At 44.2% G+C, this 23,640-nt stretch overlaps 1 protein-coding gene across 3 annotated transcripts in view; it reads right to left on the reverse strand.

Moving 5' to 3' along the window:
* Positions 1–9,088: 9,088 nt before the first annotated feature.
* The window catches only part of GAD2 (glutamate decarboxylase 2), a 45,726-nt gene continuing 31,174 nt past the window's right edge, over positions 9,089–23,640 (reverse strand). For all 3 annotated transcript variants that reach the window (XM_079948128.1, XM_079948127.1, XM_079948129.1), the window contains 7 exons: positions 23,138–23,254; positions 21,212–21,276; positions 19,793–19,871; positions 18,030–18,179; positions 15,150–15,257; positions 13,202–13,291; positions 9,089–12,164 (listed from right to left, as the gene is read on the reverse strand). In XM_079948128.1, the coding sequence (XP_079804254.1) occupies positions 11,991–12,164; positions 13,202–13,291; positions 15,150–15,257; positions 18,030–18,179; positions 19,793–19,871; positions 21,212–21,276; positions 23,138–23,254 (783 nt within the window). In that variant the 3' untranslated portion in view covers positions 9,089–11,990. The remainder of the gene's footprint in view (positions 12,165–13,201; positions 13,292–15,149; positions 15,258–18,029; positions 18,180–19,792; positions 19,872–21,211; positions 21,277–23,137; positions 23,255–23,640) is intronic.

Raw genomic sequence — 23,640 nt, forward strand, 5'->3', positions numbered from 1 at the left:
TTGCGGGGATTTGAAACGCCGACCTTCTGATTGGCAAGTTCTAGGCTCTGTGGTTTAATCCACAGCGCCACCCGCGTCCCAATTTAACCACTACCACCACACTAATGTCCAGATGGCATGTTGTACACACCTGAAAACATGCTTGAAATCACTGGTCAAACGGTTCTCTGCCTGGGCAGTTGTAAGATGCCTTGAGAAGACCACCCCACCGCAAACCCTTTGGGGTAACAGGGTCCTTGCTGGGAAGATGCCATTTCCCCCCACCTCATTCATTCCTGGGGTCCATGCTCCTTTTTTGGCATGATGAACTTCTGACCTTCCAAATTTGGCCTGCACCCATTTCCCACATTCCAGCCCCTGCAATTTACCCCTCACAGAGTTACAGTTTCCCTGCAACTGATAGCTCAGTCAATACAGCATTAGACTTTTAATCTCAGGGTTGCGGCTTCGAGTCCCACATTGGGCAAAAGATTTCTGCTCTGCAGGGGGTGGACTAGATGACCCTCGGGTCCCTTCTAGTTCTGTAATTCTATGATACAGTGCTCAGAATTCTCTGAGGGCAAGAATGCGCTTCAAAAGCACTTTAAAAGTTCAGCATAGATCAGCCAAAAGGCACACCTACATTTTCTGTGTGCTGGGCTGTTGTCAAATGCATAGAAGGTACATATCCTTGAAACAGACAAACAAAAAGATGGTGACCTAGGAAGCCAAATCTAATGCGGTCCCAGAATACTGGACTCATCTGGGCTCTTGAGCTGCATGGGGAAGTAACTTGTCCTGTGTGATGTATACCTTGTTCCTTTATTTTCATGATATACGGTGGTACCTTGGTTCTCAAACTTAATCCATTCCGGAAGTCCGTTCCAAAACCAAAGTGTTCCAAAACCAAGGCGTGCTTTCCCATAGAAAGTAATGCAAACTGGATTAATCTGTTCCAGACTTTTAAAAACAACCCCTAAAACAGAAATTTAACATGAATTTTACTATCTAACGAGACCATTGATCCATAAAATGAAAGCAATAATCAATGTACTATACAGTGGTACCTCGGGTTACATACACTTCAGGTTACATACACTTCAGGTTACACACTCCGCTAACCCAGAAATAGTGCTTCAGGTTAAGAACATTTTTTAAAAAATAATTTTTATTAACAGGCCAATCACATCACATTATCCAAATCACATTAGTTCCAAATTATACAGCCGAATTTTAAATTTTGTTGGGGTACCCATAAATCAAGCTCCGGACGAGTCCAAACATCACTTATATTGCTGCATTAATTAAACAGTTCTATCCAGTTCAATCCAGATAGTCCTTTATTACAGTGGTGCCGCGCAAGATGAATGCCTCGCAAGACGAAAAACTCGCTAGACGAAAGAGTTTTCCATCTTTTGAGGTGCTTCGCAAGACGAATTTCCCTATGGGCTTGCTTCGCAAGACGTTTCGTCTTGCGAGTTCTTGCGAGTTTTTTTCCTCCCCCCCCCTTTTTCTAAGCCGCTAAGCTGCTAATAGCCGCTAAGCCGCTAATAGCCGTGCTTCGCAAGATGAAAAAACCACAAGATGAAGAGACTCGCGGAATGAATTAATTTCGTCTTGCGAGGCACCACTGTACTTTCTTCATCTTCTTGTTGTTATCATATATTCCTTTCTTTGCGATCTCTGATAATTTTCACAAGCAGATTGGAAACAGACATGCTCTGTGTGGGTTTTGTACTCTCCAAAGATCATATCGCTCAGGGACAGCCGCTGTTCCTCGCTTCCATTAAAAAAAAAAAAAAAATCTTCGGTCCTTCCTTTACTTTTTTCAGACTTGCCCAGTATATCAGGAGGCTCTGTCAGGTCTAAATTACATTCCAGCAATCCTTCTCATTCCAATGGTCCTGATTCTTCTCCCCCTGTCCTTTTTCTGGCAAGCCTGTCTTGGCGAGACGCCATTTTTTGACTGCGTCATATAATTTTCCTCCATTCTCATTGTTTATCAATCCTTTCTTTAGCTATAATCCATCCCACACAGTTCTTAAATTCCTGCTTGTGATTAGTAAAACGCAACAATCTTGTTTCTTTCTGGGGTGGAGGGTTATTAATATCACATAGTACAAAGAAAAAAGGTTTTTTCCTCCACCCCCCCTTCATTCCAAACATACAGTCTCTTAATGGTGATTCATCAGAAGATTTACTTATCCGTCCATCACTCCCAGTCACAGAGATCCATTAATCAGCAGTCTTATCTCTCGAGCGTTACTTGATGTATGTGCTTCAGCTTCATTCCAGTCGTATGTTTCCAATTATAATTCCGAGCTGAAGCTAACCAGCACGCGCTGATTGGAATCGGCGTCAGGAAGAGCTGACCGCATTGAGGGCTCGTGCCAAGTGACCAGCACCCCCAGACCTCGGATCTGTGGGTGCATTGTGGACACTGCTGGCAAGGCAGCCCCCCCATCTCCTTGGGGGGGTAGGAAGACTGCATAGTTCCCATAGCAGCCTCTTAATTACCTCGTATGGGTCAGAGAGATGTTATTGTCGGCCATCTTCCAATGCGCCACCTGGTGGCCCCCCCAGGTTAAGAACTTTGCTTCAGGATAAGAACAGAAATCGGGCTCTGGCGGCACGGCGGCAGCAGGAGGCCCCATTAACTAAAGTGGTGCTTCAGGTTAAGAACGGACCTCCGGAACGAATTAAGTACTTAACCTGAGGTACCACTGTACTATGAAATAAAGAAGACAGTATTGTAGAAGATGAAAATTAAAATTATTATTTTTTTCTTACCTGCACTGATGATAGTCATTGTTTGGATGGGGGGCTTTTATCCATTTCCGCAGTCACACAATCAATCAATCAATGAGTGGCTGAACTGGGTTCCACACAGTCACAAAAACAAATTAAACGAAAAAGCCTCAAAATAAAAACGCAAAATAAATAGCAAAAACAAAAGCGCCAAACTTAATCAGTTTTGAAAGCCTGTTTGACTTCTGAAATATTCAAAAACCAAGGCGCAGCTTCTGATTGGTGCAGGCGCCCCGGAAACAATAGCCGACAGTCGCATTGGATGTTTGGCTTCCGAAAAACATTCAAAAATCAGAACACTTACTTTCGGATTTTCAGTGTTTGGGAACCAAGGTGTTTGAGAACCAAGGTACCACTGTACTTATAAAACACTGGTTAATGCCAGAAATCCCAGGAGGGATTATTTCCCAGCTCTCTCCCTCCCCTTACCCTGTTTAATGTCTTTGTCACTCTGAAGTGTTAATAGCTCTGATGTAGGTGTAAATGGCTTCTAACTGGGCCTTTTTGGCATCTGGCACAGACATTGTTACCGTGTTTTAGACCATATGGGATTGTTCCTTTGTGGGGAACACCTTGATCTCCCACAGTCTCTCTAGCTTTACACAAGGAGAGGCTGTTGCTATAAACAATTAAACGGGCCTGTGATTTTATTAACGTATTTTATTCTTGATGCAATCACTTCAAGACTTTTGTTTCTGGAAGCAACTCAATAAACCTAAGCTATTCCAAAGGGAGGGGAAGTTTGACCCGTTTGCTTAACATGACACCCCGCTCACTTGGCTGGGTATTTTTTTTGTCACTGATCATCTTGTCATCATTATGACACTCAGAATATAAGAGAGCAGATCGTCAAAAGCATATGCATGAGACCAGAGAACAAATTTCTTGGAAAGGTGTTCAAATTTGCATGCATCTAGTGAGAAGATTTTTAGTGTATGGGGCTGCAAGTTTTAAATAATGGCACTCCCTTTGTCTGTGGTAATTGGATACAACGTACCCGACAATACTAGGGAGAGACATAAACATGGGTAGGCAAACTAAGGCCCGGGGGCCGGATCCGGCCCAATCGCCTTCTAAATCCAGCTCACGGACGGTCCGGGAAGCAGTGTGTTTTTACATGAGTAGAATGTGTCTTTTTATTTAAAATGCATCTCTGGGTTATTTGTGGGGCATAGGAATTCATTCACCCCCCCAAAAAAAAAAAATTCTGGCCCCCCACAAGGTCTGAGGGACCCCTGCAAGGCAGGCAGAAATGCAGTAGGTGATGCTCTTCCTGCCATGCATGTGGATATGCTGTGGTGGTGAAACTTTAACAGCTGCATGTCAGGTAAAATTTAAACTAGTAAAGTTACAGGAGCCTTGCCAGGGGAAAAGGTGACAAACATCCACTAAAGGATGAAGCCTTTAGCTGTGACATATGAATATTTGAATTTCTGCCAGTTCAGCCATTAACAGAGTGAAGAAATAATGATCACAAATTACTTGCCTTGTATTATGGGGAATTCAGTATGGTCAAACAAGCCTCAAAAGAAAGTATGGGTTATCTGAAGCACAAACCATGTGCAAAGTAAAGGGTTTGCATCAACTTGCACTCCATTTTTTTACAGGTTATTGCTTTTATTATTGATAATAATATTTATATAAATTTGTTGAGATTTTTTTGGGAGGATAAAGTTTATATTTATTTATTTTAGCTTATATACAAACAATTATAACAACAGACAAAATAAGGTGAATTTTTTAAATAATGGTATTTCCACAACAAGCTAAATGTGTTTTGAAATCTTATGTCCACAATATTAATATATTAGCCGAAGTTTTTAAGGTGCTCACAAGCCTCTATGAAGTGGTGTGAGTCGCCGGCAGGAAAGCTGGAGAGAAGGAAGCAGGAGGAATACCAGCTAGAGCATGGAAGGTACCCATATTGTCAGCAGCTTCATAATTCATCTCTGCCTGAGGTTCTGTACAAGGACAGAGTGAGACGTGGAGTCACTTGCCATTTTTTGTAAGTGCTATGATTTATCATCTACCTGTCAGGGAATAATTTGTGAGGCTGTTTAAGCTATCATGTGGTCTAGACTCTCAGAGAACACACACACACACACACACACACACACACACACACACACAGCATTTCCAGTTCAGAATTATTGTAGAAAATACCAACGACATGTTGCTCTCTGTTAGTCTTTTTCCTGCCCGTGTCCTCCTATTCCCCAAAGGTGTGGTGGTTCTTGTTGGATTAGATGGGGTGAAGGCTAAATATTTTATTAAATAGCCCAGAGAAATAGCCCATTGTCCTGCAAACCTTCTGTCTTTGGCTGCTGGGAACCCTATTAGCAACAGTTGTGAAGATGGATCAGGAACTCTGGCCAGTGCACAACACTTTCTGTGGCCTAGAGATTCTTACTAGTAAAGGTGTTTGGGAGGCTTATATACCCTTAGGGTACATTCTTCATTTAGGAGGTTGTTTATGCTTTCTCTGAAAGGGACACCCTCAGCCCCAGGCCCCCAGGCCATGGTCTGCAGACACTTGATGCTGTAATATTGCTGAATTGAAAAGTCTGGTCAATGCACAGGCCTGATCCAAGACATTTCTTTTCCTGAAGGGAAGGATACCCACCTTCCCAGTTCCACATACAGATGCCAACCAAACTTGTTGAATATTTCTTCAACAGCGGGAATGGAACAATGTCCTCCAGCGCACCTGAGGGCGTCAGACTTGCTTAGGGGGTCTAGGACTGGCCACATGGCACCATTTTCATAGACTGTGTTACTATTCCCCATTCCTCCCTATAGCTGCCCATGGAGGTGCTAAAAAGTATGGCAAGCTGTCTCCCTAACTGGTTTGGGGGTAGCTCCTGGTTCTGGTGCAGGTCAAATAAATGCACCTCTGACTCCCTCGTTCTCTTCTTCTTGTTGTTGTTTAGTCATTTAGGCGTGTCCGACTCTTCGTGACCCCATGGACCAGAGCACGCCAGGCACTTCTGTCTTCCACTGCCTCCCGCAGTTTGGTCAAACTCATGCTGGTAGCTTCGAGAACACTGTCCAACCATCTCGTCCTCTGTCTTCCCCTTCTCCTTGTGCTCTCCATCTTTCCCAACATCAGGGTGTGATGGCCTGGGATTCCAATTCAGAGGCTGAACCAGAGGAAACCCAGCCTGCACAGGAGTCCCCACCTCCAGGGCCGGCTGAACTGGGGCAGGGCCTTGATTCTGAAGCGCCTGCACCTGTGCCGGATCCTCAGGAGCAGGTACTAGGTGATCCCACTCTGGCTCCAGGGGTGGTTGAGGACTCAGTGCCTGCAGGTGAGTCTCCCCCTGGGCCCAGTAACCCTTTAGCCTCTCCGGAACTGCAGAGGCTCAGGGCAGAGAGGCGAAGGGAACTGGTTTCTCCCAGGAGGAGTGCTCGCCTTAAGGCCAAGAGAGGTGGGTCTCCTAGGGGCCGGGACCGCCCCTGGCCTCAGAACAGATAAAGGCCAGTCGGCCCGGTCCCAGGTTGTGGGAGCAACGTCATTGTTGAGTACCTGTTCCTGCCTGGACCCAGACCTGACTCTCCAGTGCTCCTGTCCCCGCCCGGCTTCCTACTTCGGACCTCGCCCCGCTCCTTGTGGACTGATTCCAGGCTAGTGACCCAGGACCGGACTTTGACTACGCCAACGGTAACCTCCCCCCCCCCCGGATTAGCACACAGGGTCTTTTCCAGGGAGTCTTCTCTTCTTATGAGGTGGCCAAAGTATTGGAGTCTCAGCTTCAGGCAAACAGCTAGGGCAGCTTGGAAGGGCCCATGTGCAAACACAGACGCACGCAATGGTTGAGGCCTGTCTGGAAAGCTTAAAGCTTGCTTTATGGGAGATGGAAGAAAAGGAAATGTGAGTTGACCCTGCCCATAGCTTGACCAATCGTGGCTAGGAACAGCTAGGAGCTAGGTGGAGTTCTGATTTGAAATGTTCATTTTGGGCTTCTCAGAAGTACGTAAGGGCTAAAAGTGGGCAGGGGGAGGGCCTGCCTGCAATGGTGCCAACCTGAGAGGTGCCGGAACTGCACTCTGGCACACTCCAGCTGAAAAAAAGCGCTGGTTAAGAGGCATACTGCATGCACGCCTGTCTAGATAGGGGCAAGGCTGAGCTGATGATACCTGGTTACCCATTTTTAAACAGATGATCTGATGATGCAGATTGAGATAAAAGGAGATCCTACAGGTTGTCCCACATGCTGCAGTACCCCTCTGCTTGCTCTTGGTGGTCAACATTGCTTTGGTTTCCTTCTTCTTTATTGTACTTGGCATCTGGAGAATTTGGGAGAAGGGAGAGCAAACAGATGGTGAGCTTTGAAGATTGAATGCTGTGAGTTAGTGCTCAGCTAATGTTTCCATTTATATACTTCTCGATCCCCCTCCCTCTTTCCTCCTAGCCATTTCAAACCAGCTGTAACGATTCCTACCCATTTATCCTAAAGGGTGCTAATTAAGGCTGTGCACACACTTTGGATAATAGCATTGGAATTGGCTTAATTTGGGCGCAGAATCCAAGCCTTTGCATCTGCTTTAAAACAAAAACCCGACTCAGATATTTGAAAGCTAGCTGCCCCAGCTGCTTTACCAACCATTTTTAATATTTGGATATTTACAGCTAGGAGATGGGAGAGGCATTCATGCAGCTCACATTTCCATATGGTTTTAGAACCACAGATTTCCTGCACCCAACCACATAAACCTGACCACAAGGCTAAGCGGTAGGAGACCCCCATGTTCAGTCCCCAGCATCTCCAGATAGGACTGAGCGAGACCCCTGCCTGAAACCCTGGAGAGTCACTGCCAAGCAGTATAGACAGCACTGAGATAGATGGGCCAATGGCCTTAGTGTAAGACAGCTTCCTACGTTCCTAGCCCTCATGGTGAACACTGAACAGGGATGCTGGCAGTGTGTCAGGGCTGGAGTCAGATGCAGGTCAGCATGTAGAAGCAGAGTCAGTTGCCAGTGAAGTTCAAGGAAACAGCATACAACTCAGCAACACGTCCCAGTCGGTCTTGCCCCTATTGAGCAGTTTCCAGGACTGAAGGTCCCTGCCTTCCACCCATTCTAAGGCTCCTCCTCTCCAGGATATCTCCCAAGCAGCCTCAAGCCTCTCTGACCTCTGTTCCACTTTCCTCACTATCCTGCACTTTCTTGGAAACCAGGGGGGAGGAGAGCTTGTTGCAGCAGGAGAGGGGGACTCCCTGGATTCTTCAGCAGCTTCTTGATTCCCCTCCTCTGCTTCAGCCTCAGAGTCTGAACTGCTCCCTGTCACCGGTTCCCCCTGCTCACTAAACCCTGTTGCCCCTTCAGCATCAGGTACCTCCTCCCAATCTTCTTCCTCTGACTTCTCCTGTGTCCCACCACCAATCCCCAGGCTCTGGGCCTTCTTCCTCTGGTGTTTCGCTTGGGTATCCCCCTGGCTGGTATCTCCCACTACTCCTCTTTGTCCAGCCAGTCCCTGACACAGTGGCAACCGTGCAGACAGCATCAAAATGGGGAAAAGGCATATGGAACCTTACTGGAGATTGCTGTGGACCAAATGGGAGACTGTCTAGAAGAAGAGGAAGAGGAAGAAGAGTTTGGATTTGATATCCCACTTTATCACTACCCTAAGGAGTCTCAAAGCGGCTAACAATCTCCTTTTCCCCTTCCTCCCCCACAACAAACACTCTGTGAGGTGAGTGGGGCTGAGAGACTTCAGAGAAGTGTGACTAGCCCAAGGTCACCCAGCAGCTGCATGTGGAGGAGCGGAGGAGCGAACCCGGTTCACGAGATTATGAGTCCACCGATAGTGGAAGAAAGAAAGGCAATAAGAGGAAGGAAGGAAGGAAGGAAGGAAGGAAAAGAAAGAAAGAAAGAAAGAAAGAAAGAAAGAAAGAAAGAAAGAAAGAAAGGAAGAAAGAAAGGAAGGAAGAGATTCCTTCTTAAAAGAAACATAAGTTGCCAAATGAGCTACAGGTTTTCCTCTCCTTTACAAAAAACACATTTTCTTTTATTTGTGATCCCACATCCCTTATAAGATAATGAAACAGGTAAACCACTTTATGTATATAAAGATAAGAGAGAGCCTGTGACAGTGTCCCATTATTTCTGTGCTTATCACATTTAATAGAAAATGTGCTGAAGTAACAACCTGACAACGGGTGACAGGTGGAATGAAGCTCCCTAGTCCTTATGACCTTTGGTGAGAGATGGCACAAAAGATGTTCCTGCTTCTTACGATCTCCCAGATCGGTAATGAAAAGGGAGGGAGGGGTGTGTGGAAACCCCCCGAGACATGTCAGCCACATTTTTACACTTTTTATTTGGGTTCTGAGTGACATCACAGATAAAATACTTTAATCAAATACAAGAAGAACAGGTTGCCATGTAGTTCTCCCCCCCCGCCCCCCCTCCAGATGCAACAAACAGAGTTAACATGGAAAAGAAAATCCTGCTGGTGATTATCCACATGAAAACACCAGTTGAAGATCTCAGATCGGCACACACAAGTAATATCTACACGGACCGTAATTAGCTTTATTAAGCAAAGCAAACAAATGAATTTTTTTTAAAAAATCACATGCAAGATGTAACCCAGGCCTATAAATCCTCTTTGCCATTGCTCCCTGTACCTTCCCTGCCCATGGGGCAACAGGAACATTTGGCTGGTGTGTTGCAAACTAGCTATTATCCCAAGTTTGACTGCCATGCAACTGTCCGTTTCATTCAGTGGAAGTCGCAGTAGCACCAACTAAATGGAGATTACACAGCAGCAGAGTTTGCTGGTGGTCCTCAAATGCCCTGATTCATGGAGATCCTCTGGCTGCCCCCCCCCCAATCCTGCGGCTGCTCTCCTCCAATGAGGTGAATGGAAGGAAGAAGCCATTATGCACAGAGGCCTCTATAGTCTCTGCTGTTATCTGAGTAGGGATCTCATTGGCAGAGCTGTTCACTTTCCAACTCTTAAGCGTTAAATGTCTAGAGTTAAACATCGTTTCACAGGAATCAGCTTAGGGTGGAAGAGATTGTGATCGGAAGCAGGTGAGCAATAGAGAAACTAGAACGGATGCAGTTCTTACAATATCAAGGTTCAATACCGCTACCACACAATTAAGGACGGCTCAGTTAATATATTGTACAAGCTTATACAGCGATACATGTTTGATTGGCAACACTGTACAGTTTTAAGTCTAAAGTGCACAGCCTCAGTCTGAGGTGACAAAAAAATAAATAAAACCTTGCTATCAATATAATTTAAAAGGCAACACAAATTACAGACACAGCTTCATCTCCTCGCTCTTCTATTTTGCAATGCTACAATGAGCCAGTACCAAAAAATTTAAGTATTTTCAATCAGTTCTGACGCCATTGCACTGGTTTACTTCAAGTATTTTGAGAGAGCGTAAAACAATATTGCTTTACAAACCCACGTGGCCATGTTGATCCTAGTTAAAGCTAAAACCCCAAACTTGGCCAGTGTTATAAGTAGAGACAACTCCAAGATGTGAAATTCAGGTAGATGGAATTTTCCTCCCTCCTTCCCACCCCCACCCTGCCTGCTTGCAACGTGGCCTAACTTGCAAGTGTAAAGTCTTGGTGGGCCTTCAATATGCCATAAAAATGGTCCTCATAATCAGAAGAGGTGCCTGAAACTGCAAAGAGGTAAAGCTAAAGTGCTTTATGTGTATTCGAAGGTATTTCCTTCATATCTTGCAACCCTCCATCTCTGCATAAGTGCAGAGAGTGGCTTGAAGGAGGACCAACAGCCCAGTCCAAGATCTTTTGTTGCCCAAGGCAAAGCAGCTGATGCTTCTCCAACCCCATGTTAGTGTCAAGGTGCATAGGACCCATGACTGGTCAAGTTATTTTGGTACCTGAGGCAGAAAAAAACCCAAATTCTCTCTTGCCTCCCTGGTTGGGGAAAAATGCAACCATAATAAATTAAACAACAAACCAAATTGCTGCCCTTTCATGGCACTGAAAACTGGCTGCCTCACTCTGCCTAATGGCAGGGCAAAAATTATATAGGGGCTTCTGCAGCTATGTCACCTCGCGTTGAATCTTTGTATAGAGGTTGGATTGCACAAAGGAATTCTGGTTGGCTGCTTTGGTGAATTTTGGCCATATGATTCCAAGATTTACCCCACCCCATAGCTGTCAACCCAGCAATTTGGCTCCCTCACTGGTAAGCCCTATGGTTTGGTCTACTTATGTTAAGAGGGCTTCCTTTACCTGCAGCTCATTAAAATGCTGATGGCACAAGCAACTGATCTGAACTTTGACCTTTTAATTATTATTATTGAGAAGACTCCAAATACAACGCCATGTTAAGTCGTGGGTAGCACTTTCTATGATGATTGTGCGTCTGCTTAGATAGGCCACTTGAGAAACATCATAAAGATTTTATAATTTCACTGTCATTGATCTTGTGTTGTTGTTGAAGAGCTGCAGTAATCTCTTGAGGTTTTTGTAGTACTAAACTCTGGAGATGTAAAGTGACAAGCAGAACAGAGACATTTCTGTTGGATAATTTATGTGGGCTTCTGTCTCAAAATAAGCATTCAATGCAATTTCTCTGAAGGAAAATAAAGGATCTTAATATCTACTATTACTATTTTTTGCCCCTGCAGTCTTCATAACCCATAGAAAATAAAAATCTATATTTTACAAAATAGGATCTTTTTAATATATATAATATATATATATATTTCTTTTGTAAAATTATATGTAGTTAAATACATCTGAAATGTATGTAAATTAGAAATTCTGTTCTAATATACCAAGAAAAAAAAGGCAACATTTCTTTATTTGAAAGCATTTTTTGTTTTATGCTTTACAATGCCCCTCACTGTGTTCTGTGACTGTCTGGGGGCAAATTTGGCTACGTTTAATGCAAACTATCACTTTTACTAACTGTACTAAAATTTGGAGGGTGGAATCATGAGCATTTCATTATTCTGGATTTGTTTGAATGCAGCCTTTTTATATTTTCTAATTGGGAAATATTCACAAACTCAACGGGGAGGGGGGAAAATACTTTTAAAGAGGAGCAATGTTCTTAAGTGTTAAATTGTACTCTACTTTGACGGCACAATATAGAAATAGATTCACTTTGGAACAAACTACAAATACATTCACCACAGTTTGTGACAACTTAATTGTCTACCTAGAGAGACATTTCAGAAGGGTCTGGAAGACCACACAATTATAAATCTTGCCCAAGGCGCTCTATTTCCTCAATCAGGAAATCAATGTCTTGGTGAGCTGCTGCTGGATTGGAGATCACCATGCGGAAAAAGTTGACCTTGTCTCCCAGGGGCTGATAGCTGACCATTGTGGTCCCATACTCCATCATTCGGGCTTTAATAACTGGAGCCACCTTCACAGACACAGTATGAAAAACAAAATTAATATTCTACTGCCTCTGTTCTGAGCATATTCTTAGGGGCAAGCTAGACATGCGGTCCTCTCCCTATAGCATCCAGCAGAACTCACCTGTATCGCAACATTCTGTTGCTCTCCCTTCCCCTGCCACATCATTGGCTGACCTGTGTTCTGATGTCACAACATTCCGTGTATCTCCCCTCCCACTCAACATTATTGGGTGACCTGTGTTCTGATATAAGACCACATTCTATGTCTCTCCCTTCATTGGCTACCACTTCTTGGGTTTACACCAGTGTAGTGTTTGTCCTACTTGGCTCAGCAACCAACCCAAGCTCCCATAAACTGTGCAGCCTTGTGCTATAACTGCATCAGGGACGCTCTTCAGTTGCAAGGGATCTGAGTTCATGCTGGACATCTGGCCACCAATGCCGTTTAGGGATTGTCCGCATTGGAGTTTACTGTGTGTTTGCAGCTGTTTGCATTCCCATTTAATTTGTGCAGTCCACATGATATTACCCCCAAACAACACCAGTCTCAGTGCTTTTTGCCTGTAAATTGAGTTTCCCTGATACAGAGATACTGAGTCAACAAATTAGAAAGCAGGGACAAACACAGAAGGGAATGCTGGCAGGTATGAATGGGAAAGACCAAAACTGCTGTTCATATGCAAATGCATATACCGTATTTTTTGCTCTATAAGACTCACTTTTCCCCTTCTAAAAAGTAAGGGGAGATGTGTGTGCGTCTTATGGAGTGAATGCAGGCTGCACAGCTATCCCAGAAGCCAGAACAGCAAGAGGGATTGTTGCTTTCACTGCGCAGCGATTCCTCTTGCTGTTCTGGCTTCTGAGATTCAGAATATTTTTTTTCTTATTTTCCTCCTCCAAAAACTAGGTGTGTCTTGTGGCCTGGTGCGTCTTATAGAGCGAAAAATACGGTATGTGCAGGTGTGGACTAGTCTGGTCTCATTTGAAAAGGGGGAAAGTGCATTCTGTAATAGAAATGGGCACATTGTCTTCTTCTTTTTACCTTTGAAAGACGGTTCATTCTTTCTTCATTATCCTCCATATTTCGTAAACTGGGAGGCACATACCAGAAGCAAACGTTTGTGTGCTGAGGCTAATGGAAAGAAAATAACATCTTAGATTGCACGAGCAGCTCAGTTGCCACAAGGTCCATGCGTTCCCCTTTCCCACACATAGCTCTTCCTATGACACTGGATCAAGAGCAAAAAACAACCCCAAGCTTGAGTAGGGTGCTGTTTCTCAACCTTTTAGAACCCCAGCTCCTCCACTGATAAATTTAGGCTGCAGTCTCCAGTATAAATTCCTAGGGAATAAGCCCCATTAAACCCAGTGAGAAGTGCTTCTCAGTAAACATGCATGGGGTTGTGCTGTTTACTTACTATCTGCACTCAGCAGTAGCAACAGGTTGGATTTAGAATATGCTAGTTAAACTTGTTTCTCATTGAAATGAATGGGTATTCACATAGCAATGATTAACTTTTTAATTTTGAAATGTTCCAGGTTTCAGGTTACGAAACTTGTAGATTTCAATGGGACCTAAGTGCAACTCAAGTATATTGGATCCAACCTAATGTGTTCCAAGGAATATGGCAGGGATAATAGATACTGGGAAAAGGTGATGGGAGCATATGCTTGGAACACACAATGTCTGAGCTTCAGTCCCTGGCGTCTTCACTTAAAAAGATCTGGCAGCAAGGGTAGGAAAGATCTCTTCTTGGAGCCCTAGAGGGCCATGGCCAGTTAGAGGAGACTGACATATAGTAGGGTTTCAAGAGCAGACTTGATTTTTCCTATGGATTCCTTTAATTCCCTAGGTGTCCATAGTTTGACACCAATTAGATCTACAGTCAAACCTCGGAACTTGAACGTAATCTGTTCCGGAAGACTGTTTGACTTCTGAAACGTTTGAGTTCCAAGGCGCGGCTTCTGATTGGCTGACAGCTAGGTTTTTGCATAGCCACATTGGCCATTCAAATTCTGAGGAACATTCGAAAACTGGAACACCCACTTCTGGGTTTTTGGCGCCCGGTAACTGAAACATTCGGCAACGGAGCTGTTCGAGTTCTGAGGTTTGACTGTATTACTTGTAGTGCCCGTACTCAGAAGGTCAGCGGTTTGAATCTGTGCAACGGGGTGAGCTCCCATTGCTCTGTCCCAGTTCCTGCCAACCTAGCAGTTCGAAAGCACACCAGTGCAAGTAGATAAATAGGTACCACTGCGGCGGGAAGGTAAATGGTGTTTCCATGCGCTGCTCTGGTTTCTATCACGGTGTTACGTTGCACCAGAACCAGTTTAGTCATGATGGTCACATGACGCGGAAAGCTGTCTGTGGACAAACGCCAGCTCCCTCGGCCTGAAAGTGAGATGAGCGCCACAACCCCATAGTCACCTTTGATTGGACTAAACTGTCCAGGGGTCCTTTACCTTTTTATGTAACAGGGAATACACATATGTATTCATTGGGTTAGATTTACAATCTAAGAGCATAATACGAGCTGGCTGGATTAGGCCAATGGCAAAGTGCCAACCAGATGCCTATGGGAAGCCTGCACTCTTGTCTTCCTGCTAGGCAGGAAGGCTGATTGATGTTCTGGTCAATTCAGGAGCTCTCTGGGCTCCTTACACTGATCTTGCAACTGATTCATAAATCAGCATGGTAATCATTCTGCTAGTGCTTACGTCGATTCCTTCTAGCACACTGGGCGGGAAGATTACTTGACAAACAGTCCCTTGGTAACAGTCTGATCTCTATGATTAGCAAGTACAGGGCAGACTTTTTAATTAATAAAATCCCCAATCTATAAAATGATGTAGTAATAGATGTTCTGGAACAGTGCAATCCCAATGCACTTTTACTTGGAAGTCTGCCTTTGTGTGATTGGAGATGCTTACTCTTAAGTAAGTGTGGAGGGATTTGCTTTTCAAAGCTATGTTAAAATAAACACACACACCTTTCCCTCAATCACCAGCTCAAAGCCTTCTCTGTTCTTTATTTTGTTGTACAGGTATTCTGCAAGTTCCAAGCATTTGTCAATGTGTGCTTCAAATCCTACAGTGCCCTTTGGAACAAAGGACGAAAGAGAGAGGAATGGAGGGTTAGGTTTGTTAAATGTATATATCGCTTGGCTACAAGAACCTCTGAAGAAATTTACAATCAGAAGAGAACAAAATATATATTTTTTTCTGATTTTGGAGGATGCACTAAAAAAAAGCATCACAGCAGGCACTGTTTTAAGAAGAAACTAACACTTGCCTTGTTCAAATCCTTATGCAACAGATCAGCATATGACCTGAAGGGTGCTGCTTCTCTAATATACAGCAATTTATTAGCAGGGGATGCTGGAGGTCTCTGAATTGTATGGGAATCAGAAATAGGCTACCTAATTGAAGATCACAAATGGGAGGGTATCTGCACCACTTCCCACCTTAAAACCCTCTCTGCTCACTCACAGGAGGCCTCGCTCAAGGTCCTCCTTAAAAAGTAGCTAAAGCAGCAGGCTAAATACTATATTTATTATTGCTCAAGCCCCTGGAAAGTTCTGGGCAAAGTTTTCCTATTGAATCCAATAGGGATTCCTTCTGAGTAGGCATAGTTAGAATGCATCCTTTTGTGTTCTTACTTATGTACAGAGATCACAGGACATAAACCCTTAATTTCACAATTTGAGAAATACCGTATTTTTCACTCTATAGGACGCACCCGACCATAGGACGCACCTTGTTTTAGAGGGGGAAAACAAAGGGGAAAAAAATGTTATGTACTGAAGTTCTCACCCTGGGCCAGCAGGGGGATACTGTAGATAGTTTTCACTCAGGTCCACGTCAGTTATTTTAGGTGGGAAACCCTGGGTGGTTGTTGCTACAATGTTGACAGCCGGCTGCCTATAAAAGCAGGCCGGCTGAGCTGTTTGCAGTCAGTTCTATTCCAGCTTACAAAATAAAGAGCTGCTTTGGAGAAATCGCTGTGTCGTCTGCTATGTCAACCCACAACTTAACAAAAAATCTCCCCCTCTCTGCGCAGCGCCCCTTCAGCGAAGTGGCAGGAGAAACGGAGCCCCTTCCATTTCTCTTCCTGCTTAGCTGAAGGGGCGCTTCAGGCAGCTATCTTTGAAGCCTGGAGAGCGAGAGGGGTTAAACCATCCTCTTCCTGAGTGGATAAAATCAATGAGTTAAATCACCTTGATTTCATTCAGTCTGTCGGGCCTACATAACTCGTGACCCACCAGCTATGTGTTGTGGTATTGCTAGGTCCTGGATCATTCCCTTCATTTCCTCTTTTTGCATCTACATACAGAGAAACCAGGAGCTTTATGGAGCAGCTGTAAGGCCTCTATAACTGGGACATGGTGTGCATTTCCTTGTTGGATCAAAAATGATGCACACCTGACTTAAAGCAGTGGCAACCTGGTTAAGGTTACCTATAAGATGATGCCAACAATGGGTGGCAAAAACATCTACAGCCGCATGAAATGTGTGTTTCCTGCAGGCCATTGTACTAAATGAATTTGTTCATCTTAAAGGAAATCTTGGGGGAGGAATCTGAAACCTCTCAGCAGGAAGCATTATATTTGGCAATATTTCCAAACTGCAAAATAAGCTGGTCCTCGGAGAGTCTTTACAAATATGCCCCTAGAAAACAACAGATTTATAATTGGTTTCCCCGCATCAATATTACGCCCACTCCTAATTGCTGCATAAAATGGAAGCAGGTGTTCTAGTCACAGTTTTGCCATGTCTAGTTTTAAGAATTCATACAACAAAATCCTCTTGTCGTTCTCGAAAGCTTTTAGCCTGAATACGCTAAAACAAAATTGTTAGGCTGCCAAATTGGCTGGAGTCGAGGTGCGGCAACTGCTCCATGATGTCACAGGCTCGAAGCTTGAAAGCGGCACTCAATTCCTCATGGCTGAAAGGTGAATTGCCAATTATTATTCATTTGTTCACTCCCAGGTTTGTGCTTTTTATTTATTTCATGCACAGAAAGCTCGTGTTAGGGAGGGCAGTAGCTTACCCAGAGACAGCTCTTGTAGGAGCTGCTCAGCCGCAGTTGCCTAGCAACCTAGCAACCAACATTTACGTATTTAGCAAAATTCTTAATTGCTTTGCACTCAAAAGAATCGCAAAGCGGTGTACAAAACAGAACTCAAACGCAATACAATGCATTTATAATGAAATAAAACCCCCCCTATTAAGATAACATTATGCTGTTCAACCAATAATGCTCACAATTACACACTCATCTATATATATACCTCAGTACAAAATCCCAACCAGTCACTTTATATGGCAAAGGCCCCATTCGTACCATGCATTTAAAGCAGCATCAGGCCACTTTAAACAGTCATGGCTTCCCCCAAAGAATCCTGGGAACTGTAGTTTGCTAAGGATGCTGAGAGTTGTAAAGAAGTCAATAAGTTTAATAATACAGTGGTACCTCAGGTTAAGTACTTAATTCGTTCCGGAGGTCCGTACTTAACCTGAAACTGTTCTTAACCTGAAGCACCACTTTAGCTAATGGGGCCTCCTGCTGCCGCCACGCCGCCAGAGCCTGATTTCTGTTCTCATCCTGAAGCAAAGTTCTTAACCTGAAGCACTATTTCTGGGTTAGCAGTGTGTAACCTGAAGCGTATGTAACCCAAGGTACCACTGTATTGCTAATAATAATAAATGATGATGATGATGATGATGATGATGATGATGATGATAGTATTATGATGAGTCACTCTTTCCAGGGAACTCTGGGAATTGTACCTCTCTGAGGGAAATAAGACATCTACTTTCCCCTCTCTTTTTCTGACTCCCTCGCTCCCTCTTCCATTGTAAATACTCACCTTTGCCCTCCACATCAGCCATAGCTTGAAGACATCAACATGGCGCCCACATTGCAAGGCTTTGTCTCCAGTGTCGTATGACAGGTCGTAGTGCTTATCTTGTTGAAAGAGGTAGGAAGCGTGCATTTGGTTACAGCTTTGCATCAGGCCCTTTAAAGAAGCAGACACACTCTGAAGGGCAAGTGGAATAACATGGAAGTTTTACTGATTCAAGAAAGCACTTGCAAACAATTCCCCATCCTTGGCTGTGCTGCGAGGAACAGTTGATGTGTGTTTGTGAAGGCCTCGTAACTTTGACTTTGTAAGGTTTCCTAAGGAAAGAATGCAGACTCCAGTGCTGGCAGAAGGGGGCATCAGTTGTATCTTTAGACTATATTATGAAGTCAAGAGCATTATTTTCGTCCATGCTTGTGGGACAGCTTTGGGAGAAGAAAAGGCTTAGGAGTGAGCTCTACACAAATCTGGAGTGGAGTCCCTAAGAGGGTTGGATGACGTCTTGTACGCCTCTGTTATGTACTGAGTGGAATAGGATCCAAAATGCATCAGTCTGATTGGTCCTGGAACAATAGGATACAAAATGCAGCAGTCCGGTTGGTCCTAGAACAATAGGATTCAGAATGCAGCAGTCTGATTGGCCCTAGAACAATGCAGCAGTATGATTGGTCTGCAGGAGCCACCCAATCCAGCTCCAGATGGAAGTGAATCCACAACCTGATTGGCCTACAGGATAATTCCGGAATTAGCCAATCACGTGCAGCCCATTGTGTAAATAATGTATATAAAGCAGATACTTTGGGGGAACTTTCATTCCTCCTCACCACTATGAGCTGAATAAAGAGCATGAAATCCACTCTCGACTCTGAGTATATTTCAGCCTTCTGGAAATTCCTGCAGCCAAGCTGGTGCCAAATGTATTGTTCTGCTTTCTTTGTGACCACATCAGTGAGGCTGAGAGGGCAGCCCAGGCTCCATACACATAGCCCAGACTTGCTTGCAATATCATCACATAAATATATTCTTGCCAACTCTATAAACATATATGTGCTATTTTCTGCTTCACCTCCTACCATGCAGCCCCCAGGCTGGAGGTAGCCAATGGGGCACCCTCCAGAAACTGTTGTGTTCCAGCTCCTATCATCCCATGCCAGCACAGCCAGCGGTCAGGCACAATGGGAGTTGTAGTCCACAACATCTGGAGGACACCATGTTGGCTTTTCCTGCCCTGGCAGCTGTGAAGATGGAAGCACCTAGTAACCAACTGTGTGTTGCTGAGCTCTTAAATCCACAGTAAGGAAAGCTAGGAACTTTTTGGAAACCCCATTTGCTTCTCATATTCACTCGTCTGCTAAAGTAGCATAGTGCCCCCATCATGGAATTCCCCATAATATTCCATACTAGTTGGGAAAAGAAAGATAGGGTGAAGGAGCCTTACGCTGTTGGGGAAGGAACTGGAGGAGGAGCTTTGGAGAGCAGGAGAAGGTGGAGTACATCAGTCCTCACAGCTGTCTCATTGGGGCAAGAACTATTGAGAAGGGTTGCTGTGACCAAGCTGTTTTGTTTTTTGAATAAAGAGTTAACTTCACTGCCATTGGGTGCTTTTTGTTTTACTGCTGACCTAAGCCTGACTCCACCTCCTGATATCCCCATTTCTAGGCAACAACCACTGCACCCATTTTTTAATTTTATTTTGTGATTTCAGGTCGACTACAGATTTATTATTATTCTTTTTCAGGCGAAAGATGTCAATATGGATGTAAACATACCTCTTCTCGAACGAGCAGAGCGGAGCACTGCAGAGGGACCCCCATCATTTTGTGTGGGTTCCATGTCACAGAATTGGCCCTAGAACAGCAACCAAACTTTAGCATGAGGTGCGGCAATGGCGGATTGCATTCACAGAGGCGTAAAATGCAAACAGAAAAAAACAAAATAAAAAGGCGGGTCTTGTATGGCCAGAACAGTAAGGCTGAAAATAAGCCAAGCAGCTAAAAAAGAAAGTCATTCTTTCATGCCATAATCAGGCTTTTTACAAACATCCAATAACAGTTAATATAAATGTACTGGCACAGATAATGTTCCTTAGAAATGACAGAGATTTTTCAGCTTAGAGCTTTTCCAGTAGATGTCTTTCTCTAAGTCCATAGTTGTTAAAACTATGGTTAATGAGAGAGTGGTATCTTGAATAGGTATCCTGGCTTGTTTTCACTAACCAAACAAACCACAGTTCCCTGTGTCGGGATGTCACGGGGAACTTTGACTGGTGGCCCAGCTGCACCCTTGTCTGGGCAGGAATAGCCTAACTTCTGTTGTCTATGATCTGGTAACCTTTAGGTTAAATTACTGCAACACATTATACACAGGGCTGCCTCTGAAGATGGTTGGGAAACATCAGCAGAATTCAGCAGCCAGGTTGCTCACTGGGGCCACACAGTTTGAGCATCTTACACCAATATTGGCCCAACTGCACTAGCTGCCAATTTGTTTCCTGGCCCAATTTAAAGTGCTGGTTTTGACCTATAAAGCCTTAAATGGCTCAGGACCGCAATACCTTAAGGATTGCCTCTCCCCATATGAACAGACCTAGATCCTTCAGTCATCATCTGAGGCCCTTCTTTGTGTGCCTCCTCCTCAAAAGGTCTGGAGGGTGGCAACATGAGAATGGGCCTTCTCTGTTGTGGCTCCCCATTTGTGAAATGTTCTCCTCAGGGATGCTCGCCTGGTACCTTCATTGCATATCTTCAGGCACAAGGTGAAAATGTTTCTTTTTAAATAGGCCTTTGGCTAAATATTTTAAACGTGTTTGTGGGAGGGGGTTATTGATTTGTTATTGTGTATTTATTATGTATTTGTGTTCTCATTTTGTATTTTTTATGTTGTGAACTGTCCTGTGATCTCTGGATGAAGGGCGGTATACAAATTGAATAAACAACAACAACAACAACAATGTAAAAGCAACAGCAGCAGGCTCTTATGCTTTGCAAAGATTTGGTCAAATATTTCAATAATGATTGGAAGTTGAAAAATAGTTTCTGCTGCTACATTTGACAAGAGGATATTGACTGGTTTTAAATTTGCAGGAATTCTGGTGGCAGTCAAGACAGCATATGAGTAGTCTCTAATAATATTTCCATCAGTCACTGCAGCACATAAGTGATATTTAATGACATGTCCATAATCCCTACCTTTCAACACCATTTAATTTCCATTTATGTTTCCTTGACATCAGCAGCCCACCACCCCACGCTCCCTGGAAAAGAAAAGAAAGAGCATTAATTGTATTCAGTCGTATGGATTTCAAGGCTCTAATATCCAAATCCACAAGTCACTTCTGAATGTTCTCCTTGTGTGATCAGGGAAGCAGCCAAAAAAATATTGTTGAGGAAATTTCAAAACAGGGGAAGTGTATGAAACATGTTCCACAAGTGTACATTTGAAACTTACAACCACATGATGCAATGACGCTGTTGGTTTAAGTGGTTGTAGAAAAGAAAGAAATACCTTAAGCCCTTCAATTCAAGTGACTGTCCCCTTGCATTTTGTCAATTCCATGCAGACAAAAGTCGTGCTGTAACAGCAGAGGGGAATCTGTGGCCCTCCAGATGCTGTTAGACTTTGCCAGCCCTAGTCAACAGGACCAATGGTCAGGGAGAAGTGTGGATGTTTGTGCAGAGTTGGGATTTGATATCCCGCTTTATCACTCCCCTTAAGGAATCTCAAAGCGGCTAACATTCTCCTTTCTCCTCCTCCCCCACAACAAACACTCTGTGAGGTGAATGAGGCTGAGAGACTTCAGAGAAGTGTAAGTAGCCCAAGGTCACCCAGCAGCTGCATGTGGAGGAACGGGGAAGTGAACCCGGTTCACCAGATCACGAGTCCACCGTTCTTAACCACTACACCACACTGGATCTCACACACCACACTGGATCTCAGTGGGTGGAAGAGGAGGAAGTCCTCATAAATCATAAGCTGTTTTCCCAGCTTTTTAAAAATACAAACAAACAAGGGAGCAATCCCAAACCCAAGATCTTCTGGGATGAGTGGAGTTTGAAACAAGTGAATCTCTGTCTGAGTCTGGGCTTAACTGGGGCTAACCCAGTTCAAGTCCCTCATTCCAGCTCAGTTAGAGGTGTAAGTCTGCAGCTGGCTTAGCTGAGGCCAGGATCAGTGACGGAGCATGTTTTCACTGTGTCCGGGGCATGCACGCCCATTGCATCCTCTTCGCACTGGCAGATCAGTGCCCCCCAGAAAAAATGGAACCCCCATGTTATACCCCTGGCCAAGACAAGTCCCCCAACAAGGGAGTGATAGGGGCACAGTGGGGCAGGTGCGCACTCACACCTGTTCCAAACCCTTTCCAACTTGGTCATATGACCTAGCAACCTAGCAGAAGTTACACATCTGCCTAGATTGAACTAGCTCTGACTGTTGAAGGCAGTAGGCTTTCAAATACCAGTTTTTGGGTGGGGAAAGTGTTGTTGTACACAAATTCGGCTTGTGGGTTTGGCCACTGTTGAGAGCAGGATGCTGGCCTAGATGGGCCTTTGGCCAGATCTAGTAGCCTTTTCTAATGTTCTTAAATAAACAGTCACATTCCCTGACTTCCCTGGCTTTTTTCTGGCCCACGTAGGACCAGTCTGGAAAGTTGGCCTTGGTGAAGATTTGACGTTTTCATCCCCAAAAAGTTTTTTATTTGAGTTTCTACTGAAATGAGGCAGCATTTTAATGTTGTACTTAATCTTGTTTTTAAGTTATATTTTAATCAATTGTTTTTACCTGGTGTTAGCTGCCCTGAGCCCGGTCTTGGCTGGGGAAGGCGGGGTATAAATAAAAATTATTATTATTATTATTCGTATAGGATGGGCCTACTACTTGCTACTAACCACAAAAGCTCGAGGCAATAAAGTTTTGAATATCAAAAACTAGGGACAAAGAAAATGAGATGGCCCAGACCTTCCTGCTCTCCTTGTCAGCTTCTAGAATCTGGGGTTCTCCACATCCTTCAGAGACTCTGCTAGGAAATGCATTTCCACAGTAAACAGCATGGTTTTTGGCTCTGCCAGCTTACTGTTTTGTAGCTCAGCCCTTTTAGACTGCAATTCTGTACTCACATCAACATGCATCCAGATCTTGTACTTTTTACAGATATCTGCAATAGCTATAAGTGGATCAAATGCCCCATAGACTGTAGTTCCTGCTGTGGCGCTCACGAGGAAAGGAACAAATCCCTGCAGGAAGGAAACAACAACAAAAACAACAGGAAAATGTTCCAGCGGAGAAAATTTCCTTTAGACATGGAGACTGTTTTCTGAAATTGAGCGTCTTTCAGTCGCAACTGTTCTGTTGGGAAGTGGCGTGGATCAGAGGCTTAATACTGTTACAGTGGTGCCTCGTAAGACGAAAAGAATCCGTTCCGCGAGTCTCTTCGTCTTGCGGTTTTTTCGTCTTGCGAAGCAACCCTATTAGCGGTTTAGCGGATTAGCGCTATTAGCGGCTTAGCGGCTATTAGCGGCATAGCGGCTTAGAAAAAGGGGGGGAAAGCAAAAAAAATCGCAAGACTCGCAAGACGTTTTTCGAAGCAAGCCCATAGAGAAATTCGTCTTGCGAAGCGCCT

The sequence above is a fragment of the Podarcis cretensis genome (assembly GCF_951804945.1).
Source record: "Podarcis cretensis genome assembly, chromosome: 12".
In the NCBI taxonomy this organism is placed as follows: Eukaryota; Metazoa; Chordata; class Lepidosauria; order Squamata; family Lacertidae; genus Podarcis; species Podarcis cretensis.